The 12,688-nt window shown below is 41.6% G+C and overlaps 1 protein-coding gene across 3 annotated transcripts in view; it reads right to left on the bottom strand.

Moving 5' to 3' along the window:
* Window positions 1–12,688, bottom strand: part of wtip (WT1 interacting protein) — a 57,860-nt gene that overhangs the window by 41,883 nt on the left and 3,289 nt on the right. For all 3 annotated transcript variants that reach the window (XM_061669235.1, XM_061669244.1, XM_061669255.1), the window contains exon 2: window positions 5,368–5,469. In XM_061669235.1, coding sequence (XP_061525219.1) covers window positions 5,368–5,469 — 102 coding nt within the window. The remainder of the gene's footprint in view (window positions 1–5,367; window positions 5,470–12,688) is intronic.

Here is a 12,688-nt window from a genome sequence, read left to right as displayed (position 1 = left end):
GGCTTGGGATAAATTTAAAGGGCATGTGAGGGCACATGCCGCATCTTGGTACGCTCCCTGATCGTCCGATGAGGTCCTCTGGCAAAGGCTGGCTGCAGTGGAGGAGGGTAATTTCTTTTTTTTTCTTCTCCATTCTTGGCCATTTCATGAAAAAAAGGGTGCAACCATGGGAGTGAGCCAAGAGGAGGGCTCAATTATGCATGGTTAAACAAAGCCCAAGGCTAGCAGCAAGCAATGTCTGGGCAACAACAAAAAAGAAAATCCAAAAAAGATAAAATAGTCATACGGATGCAGCTCCTGATTGATCACTAGAGGGTGTTATGACAAGACTGCTGCTTAAAAGAAAACATTCCCATTCAACTTGAGGTCAAATGATACATCAGAGTCATTTACTTGAGCCATAAACCATCTGTGGAGTGATGGGACGGCCTGCCAAGCTTCCAACAACCACCATGGGAGACGTGATTTCCCCCTGATAGACGTAAGCATAATTCTCGCGCTGGATCCTACGCGGTCCAAAAATCCCACAATCCCAGCAACCGGACACTGTTCCCCACACAATAAACAGGAAAGTATGCGGCTTTGGTTTCGTGTAAATTTATAGAGCTGCGCTTCCAGAGGCGGATCGGTATCCGTGTGGAGCGTACGTATGAATGGGAGCAACCTGGCTAAAAGGCTTTCTCCCGACATCGTCCCCTTGTTTCCCTGGGAAACAGGAAGGGTGGAGTGGGGGTGCTGGAGTCGGGTGACAAGAACCTCTAAATCACACGCACGCACGCACGCACGTACACACTATGCACACTATACTTGTCTTGAACTAAATTTGAGATTGAATTAGAGCCTCAAAGACAAATAATGTCAGTGGCATTTTGGAATTTTTTTTTTACTGAAAATTGTAATCATTGGAGTGCTAATGCTAATCGTGAATGCTAACCACATTCACATTTAGTAAAGGCTGATTTTCTTGTCTCAAATTATGTAGAATTTACACCTCACTCAGTAGCAACATATGCAATTTAGGGATAGAAGTCCAGCGCTCATAAATGAGAATAAAATACATGTTAGTAGTTAAAAAAAAAGGGGAATTATTTTTTAGTTGTTTTTTTTGTGGGGGGGAATTACTTGAGTATTCCACGAAATATCCATAGGATAATCAATTCTAAAAAAAAAAAATTGATAGTGACTGCCCTACTGGAAAGTCAAATAAAACATGACCAAATCTTACCAGACTCAGTGATAAATTAAATTAGTGTATTTCTTTGACTTTTTTGGTACAAATATCTGCCCTGGCTGCTCATGACAATCCAATAAACTACCACAGTTCATAGGGGAGAGGGAGCGAGTCCTGCCATTCATTGCAAAAATCCTTGAATAATTGACACCAACCTAAAAAGGTTTATATTCATATACATAATCTTCTGTAGATGCCACAAGATGATGGTAAAGCACTTTTTTGATTAGACAAGGCTAACTTTGAGTGCGCTGGGAAGACCGGATTGAGGAAACCAACAAAAATAAATTTGTCAAGTATCAGGAACTGATAGAGACGTGCAGGGGCAAGGGCTGGAGGACTTTTTACGAGCCCGTCGGAGTTGGCTGTAGAGGGTTTGCAGGGCGCTCACTCTTCAAAGTCAGCCAATTGAGCGTTACAGGGGTGGCCAAGAAGAGGGACATCCAATCTAGGAGGGAATCTGCAGAGAAAGTCACGAGGTGGCTGTGGATGAAGAGGGCAGACCTGTGACTTGCTACTAGGCCGTAAGTTGGGGCCTGATCACCCCCGGCTGGGTCACCTCGGCGAGGATGTCTGATGTTGCGACACCTGAAACACCCAATGATCCCAGGATACATCATAGAAGATGCATCCCAGTGCATCCAAGAGATGTTTCTTGCAAAGGCCCTACTACTTGAAGCTCCTCAACTCACTTCAACATAGTTGTTTGGCATTAAGATGCCACAAGATGGTGCCAAAGCAATATTTTTTTATAATAGACATGGCTTTGGTTTTAGCACAAACAGCAGCACAACAGCAAATAGGTTAATTTTTCTGCAAATAACAGGAGAGGTTTGCCCCCCCAAAAAATCAGCAAATAGGTGAATTTGCAAATGCTGCACCGAGAATATCCGGGGTTCACTGTATGGTAAAGTGACACTAAGGATGGTTGGTTGCAAGGCAGAATAGTGAGTGACTTGGGATTTGGCGTGTTTTTTTTAAATGAATGACAAGCTGCTGGCATGTACACATGGGTTTGACGTGGAGGACTTGAATGACTTTTTTTTTTTTGTGTGTAATTCAACGACAGAAGGGTATCAGTGAAATGTGATGACGAACATAGAACCGGAACTGGTACTCCCGTCTTTGTCCTGGCTGCACAGTACAACATGGCTAATGTGGCAAATGAGTGACAAGTTGCTTGCATGTTAGCAGATTTGAATCACTTGATTTGATTTGAATCACTGGCAGTGACATTGAAGTTGTACCATTCACCCTGAATCAGACCTCTAGTCGCACAAAACATGTTCATGCGAGATCTCAGAAAATCCCGTGAGACTTGCTAGCATTGAAAAAGCGGGTTTTGGTTTTTCTTTAGCTTTATTTATTTATTTATTTTTTTAATGCCACCACAGAAGGGCACCTACCGTTTTAAGTTTATGATGACCATAGAAGAGGAAGTAGGACTTGTTGCAACCACGTAGGGGTAGCGACCAAAGCAGTACATGCATCTCTGTCCTGGCTGCCCAGGATGAATCAAGTTAAACTGAGTCAATTTCACTAAATAAAATCTTTATAAAATAATAAGATGAATAAAATCCTTGTAAAATAACAAATGAAGGCAAATTCAGCTCCAAGCATTGGTCTTACAGCATTTTGTTTCCCCTTGTTAAACAGCACAATAGGCTCAACCGCCAGGGATTACGAAAACAGGAACAAGGCTGCAGTGGATATAAAAAGTCTACACACCCCTGTTCAAATGCCAGGTTTTTGTGATGTAAAATAATTTACACCAAAACAAATCATTGTATCCATCCATCCATTTTCTTTACCGCTTATCCACACTAGGGTCGAGGTGTGCTGGGGCCTATCCCAGCTATCTTTGGTCAGGAGGCGGGGTACACCCTGAACCGGTTCCCAGCCAATCGCAGGGCACATATAAACAAACAACCATTTGCACTCACATTCACACCTACGGGTAATTTAGAGTCTTCAATCAACCTACTATGCATGTTTTTTGGGATGTGGGAGGAAACCGGAGTTCCCGGAGAAAACCCACGCAGGCACGGGGAGAACATGCAAACTCCGCACAGGCGGGGCCGGGGATTGAACCCCAGTCCTCAGAACTGTGAGGCAGTCGCTCTAACCAGTCGGCCACCGTGCCGCATATTTTAAAATCTTACTCTTAATTATATTTACTTCTTACTGAATCAATATCGGAACATCTAAATCAATAACTGATCAATAAAAGTAGCGAGCAGCATCTACATCATTGTAACTTGGGGTGTCCCAATCCGATCTTTGAGATCGGAAATCGATTCGATGTCAGCAAAAAAACAGAGCCCACGTGATCACGGCATGGTGGACGACTGGTTAGCCCGGGGGTGGGCAAACTACGGCCCGCGGGCCACATCCGGCCCATTGATCATTTCAATCCGGCCCGCCAAAGATTGGTACAGAATCCCCCAAATCATATCAAAATCATGGCTACATTCATTTTACTTTGTCCTGTAAGGTCGAGTGGTTCCACCAGGTTGTGCTGTAATGCCCAGTGGTTCCACTAGGTTGTCCTGTAATGCCCATTGGTTCCACCAGGTAGCACAGTAGGTACAGTGATACATTGACTTGACTTTGGCTGGCCTGTTTTAACTCTGCTACTGGTCTGAACCCTTCTTTAACCATGAGTGGACCAAAGAAAAGAAAAGTCGACAGTGCTGAGCTGTGATGCCGGTAACGCGTAACTCCCAAATTCCACCTTTTGGGTAACGAGTAAAGTAATGCATTACTTTCCCCAGGAGAGTAACACGTCTACATTTACTCTTGAGTCATTAATGTTTCTCAGCAAGTCGTGATTTGTTGCTTGTAACTCAAAAACTCGCACTCCAGCCATTCAACAGCATTTAACCGTTCACGAAGACTGCTGATTTCTAAATAAGAAATTCACGATTTCACTATTGCCACACTATTGTTGTTATTTTCCTTTGTAAAAAGTGTATTTGATTGTTGTTACTTTTTTATTTAGACATAAAGAATACAGTTTTACTGGCGTGTTAAGTGTGCAGTGCATTGTGGGTCATATCGAAGTGCGCAGTCATAAATCGGTCATGGAGGTTAGCGACTGTCTCACTGAAGGACTTATAATACTTATCTTAAATAACATTTACAATGAAAAGTGAGAACTTTCAACTCCATTGTAGTCCAGACAGTGAGCTGGTTTAAGTGCTTCTCCCTGCCGTCAATCAACCACAGCTTCGCTAGTTAAACAGTTGCATAATCTTGTCACCTTTTTTCGCTCTTCGAATCAAAATTACGATGGTGGGGGCAATGGTGTGTGTGTGATTGTATGCCCCCAATATCAAACCGCCACTCACTTTCACGTTTATGTACACGCACGCACGCACACCCACACACACAGTTGCCTTCATGGACCACAATCAGCATCCATCTCGCGATCAGTTAAGAGTCTTTAGATAAGTGTACTGAGAATGGTGTGCTTGTTTAGGTACTTACTGTACTGTGTTGTCATGTCAATTCTGCACTAAGTTGCTGATTTAACACAAATATTTAAGTTATTGATTCATGTTGGCGGCACGGTGGCCGACAGGTTAGAGCGTCCGCCTCACAGTTCTGTGGACCCGGGTTCAATCCCCGGCCCCGCCTGTGTGGAGTTTGCATGTTCTCCCCGTGCCTGCGCGGGTTTTCTCTGGGCACTCCGGTTTCCTCCCACATCTCATAAACATGCATTCATTGGAGACTCTAAATTGCCCGTAGGTGTGAATGTGAGTGCGGATGGTTGTTTGTTTGTATCTGCCCTGCGATTGGCTGGCAACCAGTTCAGGGTGTACCCCGCCTCCTGCCCGATGACAGCTGGGATAGGCTCCAGCACGCCCGTGACCCTTAGTGAGGATAAGCGGCTCAAGAAAATGGATGGATGGATGGGTTCTTCTAGTTCTCAAACAATGATTCTGCTCTTCATGAAAATGAAGAGATTCCACACACACTGGCATTTTAAAATATGCATTAGGACAAGTGCATTGAAGCATGATCCATCAGTCACTATGGCAACCGCAGATGTGGATGTGTTCGATCCACACACTCGCAGTTGTAGCAGCAGGTCAATTTTCACAGTATTATTTTTATATATTTTCCCCACTCACCACAGGAGCAGCATGTGAAGCAGTTGGTGTGATAAAGATTCCCCATGGCCTGGCAGGCTTGGCTGGCTCCGTACACGCCTTTGCCGCATTTAATGCAGATACCTGTAGAAAAAGAACACGGACATTGGGTTGATGTAACTACAAGTATGGCATGCATGAACACATTGAAAATGAACATCAGTGCTGTATGGTTCCCCCGCTACATCGCAGTTCATCATTCATGTCCTCGCTACAGTGGGGGGTTTTGTGGAACATATCCTCTAACTATCTGTCACGGAAATCCCCGCTATTTCGTGGAAATTTTCTGTTCACAGCAATAATGTTTTATACAGCCCCAATTCCAATGAAGTTGGGACGTTGTGTTAAACATAAATAAAAACAGAATACAAAGATTTGCAAATCATGTTCAACCTATATGTAATTGAATACACTACAGAGACAATATATTTAATGTTCAAACTCATAAACTTTATTGTTTTTAGCAAATAGTCATTAACTTAGAATTTTATGGCTGCAACACAGTTCCCAAACAGTTTAAGGACAATGTTCCTCAACGTACAATTGCAAGGAATTTAGGGATTTCATCATCTACGGTCCAAATATCATTCAAAGAATCTGGAGAAATCACTACATCTAAGCGGCAAGGCTGAAAACCAACATTGAATGCCAGTGACCTTCGATCCCTCAGGCGGCACTGCATCAAAAACCAACATCTATGTGTAAAGGATATCAGCCACATGGGATCAGGAACACTTTCAGAAAGCCAATGTCAGTAAATACAGTTCGGCGCTACATCCGTAAGTGCAACTTGAAACTCTACTATGCAAAGCAAAAGCCATTTATCAACAACACCCAGAAACGCCGTCGGCTTCTCTGGGCCAGAGCTCATCTAACATGGACTGACTGAAACGTGGAAAAGTGTTCTGTGGTCCGATGAGTCCATACAACAACAAAACAACCCAAAAAAATAAGAATGTTCATCAATAAAAATCCAAACTTCTAACTATTAACAGTCCCTGCGTAGGAGTTGATAAAGGGCATTAACAAAAACATTAATTCAATTATGTTATATTCTTTGTTACAGCCACGTTGCTCCGCACACAACAAACAGGTCTGTCTTTTACTTTAATGAATAGACAATCTGCCTCCCACCTGTCTTGGAAGTTAACCGTTTTCCACCTTTTGTTTGGCCATTTTTGGGAAGGGGAATTGTAAATTTGCTCGAGGAGACTGGTAGCATAGTTGCTAACGACTGCAACAGAAAGGGTTCAATCCCCGTCCCCGCCTGTGTGGAGTTTGCATGTTCTCCCCGTGCCTGCGTGGGTTTTCTCCGGGCACTCCGGTTTCCTCCCACATCCCAAAAACATGCATTAATTGGAGACTCTAAATTGCCCGTAGGTGTGACTGTGAGTTTGAATCGGTTGTTTGTTTGTATGTGCCCTGCAATTGGCTGGCAACCAGTTCCAGGGTGTACCCTGCCCCCTGCCCGATGATAGCTGGGATAGACTCCAGCACGCCCGCGACCCTAGTGAGGAGAAGCGGTTCAGAAAATGGATGGATGGATAATAATACATAAATAATCATTATTATAAGTATTTTAAAAGGTTGGGCTCTGCAACTGACTGGCGGCCAGTTCAAGGTGTAGTCCGCGTTTCGCCCCACCACCCTCACCAGGATAAGCGGTGTTGAAAATGGATGGATGGATTTTAAAAGGAACTTAAAGTATGGAAACAATGTCCAAAGCATGACATCCTGGTCATGGTGTGTGTGTGTGTGTGTGTGTGTGTGCGCGTATCTCTCTCTCTCTCTCTCTCTCTCTCTCTCAGATATATATATATACATATTGAGAAACGTTACTTAAACTCTTGGGAGTATTTGCTCACGCAGTTGTTCACAAAGTGAAGAACCTTACCCCGTCCTTGCTTTTATACCCAATCATGACACTCACCTCTTTCCAAGTAACCTGTTCACCTGTGGAATGTTCCAAAAGGTGTTTGTTTTTTTCTTTAGCATTCCTCAACTTTCCCAGTCTTTTGTACACCCTGTCCCAGCTTTTTGGAACTTGTTACAGGCATCAAATACAAAATTACAGAATATGTGCAAAAAAACAGTAACGTTTATCAGTTGGAACGTTAAATATCTTGTCTTTGCAGTGCATTTAATTGACTATAGGTTGAAAATAATTTGCAAATCATTGTATTCTGTTTTTATTTACATTTTACACAATATCCCAACTTCATTGGAATTCGGGTTTCTAATAATATGATGATGTAATTTTTCATTTATATGGTTCTAAGTTCATTGAGTTACCTTGTGTATGAAATTCGCTATATCAATAAATTTGCTTGGCTTTGCTTGCTTTGCTTAAGTAGTACTGCACAATACATCGTTTGAGCATCGTTGTCGCAATCGTATAGGTGAACACAACAACGTGTTTTGCTTGAACTTATGCACTAAAATATAGAAATACTCATGTAAATGTTAAAGCATAGGTCTAAAATAACAGATTGGTTAAGTCAAGTTTATTTGTGTAGCCGAAGCTAACGCCGCTCGCCTCATACAGCAGCTCGTACTTTGCAGCCTGTAGAATGTTATTCTGCCCTCCTTGAGCGTGATTTAAGATGTTGATTGACACCCCAGTGGGTGTTTGCTGTAAAACGAATAAATGAGGCTAGCAGCATTAGCTTCATTACACAACATTCTGGTTAGCACATATGCCTCACAGTTCTGAGGACTGGGGTTCAAATCCCGGCCCCGCCTGTGTGGAGTTTGCATGTTCTCCCAGTGCCTGTGTGGGTTTTCTCCGGGTACTCCGGTTTCCTTCCACATCCCAAAAACATGCATGGTAGGTTAATTGAAGACTCTAAATTGCCCGTAGGTATAAATGTGAGTGCGAATGGTTGTTTGTCTATGTGTGCCCTATAATTGGCTGGCGACCAGCTCAGAGTGGACCCCGCCTCTTGCCAAGTCAGCTGGGATAGTCTTCAGCACGGCTACGACCCTAGTGAGGATAAGCGGTACAGAAAATGGATGGATTGATGGATGCTAACAGGGAGCTGAACGGCAAACTTCACAACAGGTGTTTGATCCATGAATGGACCAATAAAGGTATTGATTCAATAAGAATTGGTATTTAAACCCTCCTCTTCATCATGCTGTTTACATTTTGACATTAAGACGAAACCTAACAATTGATCAATAGTCCCTCGCCATTGTGAGGCTTCAAACAATGTTCACAGAGGGAAATGGCCACTGATTAAAGTGTCACAGCGTGTCATCAGCAGTTTGCAACAAATATACAGAGAGACTGGAAGAGTCACAGAAAGGCACAGAAGTGGACATCCTTGACCTTCAAAAAAGTCATTCTAACAGTTTTCTTGCTAGGTATTTTTATTGTATTTATTTATTGTTATTTTGATTGTCTAAACCATTTGCTGTGTGTGCTGCTTTACTATATACACCTGAATTTCTGCGCTGGAGATCATCAAAGGATTATCTTTTCATCACTGTATTTCCTATGGTGTAGCGATGTATTTAGTATGTGTGCAGACTTGATGGAGATAAATCTTATTTCGACTTATTTGCGACAGAGCTATTCTACAACCAAACAGCTTTTATGGGGCATAACCCTACCTCCAAAGGTGTCTTTTTTTTCCTTTTTTTTTTGAATAATTACAGCGACACAGTGCACGACTGATTAGCACATGTGCCTCACAGTTCTGAGGACCGAGGTTCAAATCCCGGCGTCGCCTGTGTGGAGTTTGCATGTTCTCCCGTGCCCGTGTCCGGGCACTCCGGTTTCCTCCCACATCCCCAAAACATGCGTGGTAGGTTGATTGAAAACTCTAAATTGCCCGTAGGTGTGAATATGGGTGAGAATGATTGTTTGTTTCTATATGCCCTGCGATTGGCTGGCGACCAGTTCAGGGTGTACCCCGCTTCTCGTCTGAAGATAGCTGGGATAGGCTCCAGCACACCCGTGACCCTAGTGAGGATATGCGGTACAGAAAATGGGTGGATGGATGAATAATTACTGGACATGCTAAGCGTGAATTAATGACCCAGAGGCTGCAAAGGCCAAACATGGTGGTTAGTGTTTCACAAGACAGCAAGGATGTTCGTCTTGCATTAAAAAAAAGAAACAGGATGCTGAATCCCTAGTGTGCCCGTTTCGCAAGGCATCTGTGTGGCAAGCACAGGATGTTGAGTATTCAACCCCGGCAGGGCTAAAAATAAACTGCATTCCTGCACCTTTGAACTCAAGTACAGAACAGATCCATGTTACATGGAGATATTGTTCAATGAATACCTCTCTGTCAATGTTAATGAAAAAGTGAATTGTATTATCTTTGATAAAGTGTCTGGTCAGGGAAGGTGATTAGACTGGACTAAACTTCCCTAACTCCCTAGACTGTTGTCTGGACTGCCATCCACGGTGCTTGTGTGCCAAGGCACTCATAGTGCCCCACTCCCCACTGGTTGGTTAATTTTCAGGGGGGACCAGGGGCTTCAATTGCAGGCCTGTGTTGCTTTTTCAACCACCTGTTGATTTAAAGTGACTTTATCACATAACAAAGAAGACGACTACTACTACTACCACTACTTCTACACCGCCCTCGCCCCTACCAAAAAAAAAGCCCAGCAATTTATCCACTGTCGCTCAGGAAACAGATCTGGGGCTTGTTAATGTACCTAAAGACTATTAGGGCAGGAGTGTCCAAACATTTTCTTCCAAGGGCCACATAGAAAGAAATCGAAGAAGCTAAGGGCCACTTTGACATCTTTAATTAATTCTTCCCTGTGTTCTGGACAGTTTTGGTTGTTTTGACGTTTCCAGAGTTCTCTGGGGTGACGTCAATAAATTTGCCCCTACCCAAACAGAGAGCGAGCAGTATTACCAATCAGCCAGAAGAGGGAGTATTTGCTATTATCATTTGTAATCATATTAAATGGGCATTTCTTGACATTTGAATCTATGTTGTCTATGTTTTTCCATGTTAAAAGTTAGATGTCAAGTAATATTGCAAATAGGTTCCGCTTCCCCACGTGAAAGCGATTGATTCAGCGATAGAAGATTTCACCTGGATTTTACTCAAAGACCAAGAAACATTTTCCTTTTGTCTCATTTCAATTTTGCGTTGGGTAGTTTGAAAGGCCAGCACGGTGAACGACTGGTTAGCACATCTGCCTCACAGTTCTGGGGACTGAAGTTCAAATCCCAGCCCCTCCTGTGTGGAGTTTGCATGTTCTCCCCGTGCCTGGGTGGGTTTTCTCCGGGCACTCCGGTTTCCTCCCACATCACAAAAACATGCGTGGTAGGTTGATTGAAGACTCTAAATTGCCCGTAGGTGTGAATGTGAGTGCAAATGGTTGTTTGTTTCTATGTGCCCTGCTATTAGCTGGCGACCGGTTCGGGGTATACCCCGCCTCCCGCCCGAAGATAACTGGGATATGCTCCAGCAGCCCGCGACCCTAGTGAGGATAAGCGGTAATGAAAATGGATGGATGGGTAGTTTGAAAGTTCCTCAAGAAGTTTAATTCCTTACATTTGTCTCTTGTAATAAAAAAGGTGCTTGTAAGTGCATTGGCATCTGCATTTTAATTATATTTAGGATTTTGAGAAATTATCTACAAAAATACGAGAAAATGTGTTTTTGTGAATAAGTAGTTAAGAGAGAGAGATACGCATTACACAAATTTGTAATTTCTACAACATCACATTCCTGCCTCAGATTTACTAATTTTTTCAACTTTCTCCACAGCTAATGAGGTCACTTTTGTTTTAACTTTTTAGTTTAACATTAAATTCAGCTTTTTGCTTCCTTCTCACCCTAAATTTTACATACGATTATTATTAGCAAATTAGCTTTGAACTCGGGGCACATCTCTCTAAGTAATGAATATTGGTCCACAAAAGCTGTATAAACATATACAAACGGGCAATATAACAATACTCTCCAGCATATATTCTTCAAACTCTGTGAAAAAACGAGTTATATTAACAATATTCGATGGTGACTTCTACTTTCATTGTTACTGCAAGTGTGTATCTCATTGCATGCATCACACTGCCCTTCAGAGGTCAAGACGTGCACAGCAGGAACAGCAATCCCACAAGGCAGACAGAAACAGCTAAGCACCTTGAGCCTCACGACATGATTCTTATCTGCCACGACATTGTCAATAAAACTAAACCCCACTTCCATCAAGAAGTTCAAAAGTGTTCTGCCGCACATGGAGAAAGCAAATCCTTTTCCCACTATATACTGACAGTAAAAAAAATAACTGAATTGAACTTTGTTATTTTGAACTTTAAAAGTATGTGTAATTATTATTTATTGAGGCTATTTTTCATCATTTTACAATTTATTTTTTTATTTAATCTATTCAAACTTAGAATATGCTAATGTTTAAGTTAAGCAGTGGTTATGATGCAATTTAAATATATATACATATATATATATATATATTGCTTTTATTTAAGTTTTTTTTTCAGAATTTTCTAAAATAATTTTTGCTTATTTTATTCAATTGTAGTACGTTCTTATTTTTAAAGTTACTTTATGTAACCCATTGGTTAATAATGGGTAGGTTTTTCTCATACCTACTCTTCCTGATTATTGTTCTCTCTTTGAGTTATATTACTTTATCAAGCCTTTACTAACATTCTTCTTATAACATTCTTCTACAAAATAAGTAAGGTATGTATGATTATTGCTGATATCGGATCGGGCCGTTAGCGGTATCGGCCAAAACTCAGGGCTGCAATATTGGTATCGGATCGGAAGTAAAAAAGTTGGATCAGGACAATATAATCATTGCTAAACATAAAAACATTTAAAAAATAAACAAAACATCAAGCACAGTATAAAGTCTTTTCAATTCAGCAAACATACACACTTTCATATACATGAAAGACATTTTGCCATCAAGATAGCGCAGTTCTAATCAAAGTCTTTCTAGTATTCAAAATCGATGCATAGACACAGGAATTTATTCATCCTGTGAGGGAAATTAAATAAAATCTATGAAGCCAACATACATAAAACTAAAACAAACTAACCATCAAAGACTAATCAGTCTTCTACATACCAACGTACCGTACATGCTTTGATAACATAAAAGACGCGTTACGGTCTTCAATCAAGACAACATAGTTGTCAATGAAGCTAACATGCATATTTTAAAACTGAACAGAACATAAAAAGTAATTTACACTCTGCAATGAAGCAAACTTGAATTTTTGTAAACATGAATGATGATTTAATCTTCAATCAATGATAGTGGTTTTGTATTTACATTAGATTTTGAGTGTTTGATG

Source organism: Phycodurus eques, chromosome 2 (assembly GCF_024500275.1).
Source record: "Phycodurus eques isolate BA_2022a chromosome 2, UOR_Pequ_1.1, whole genome shotgun sequence".
NCBI classification, from domain to species: Eukaryota; Metazoa; Chordata; class Actinopteri; order Syngnathiformes; family Syngnathidae; genus Phycodurus; species Phycodurus eques.
The sequence above is the reverse complement of the archived record's forward strand: the minus strand, read 5'-3'. Positions and strand labels throughout refer to the sequence as shown.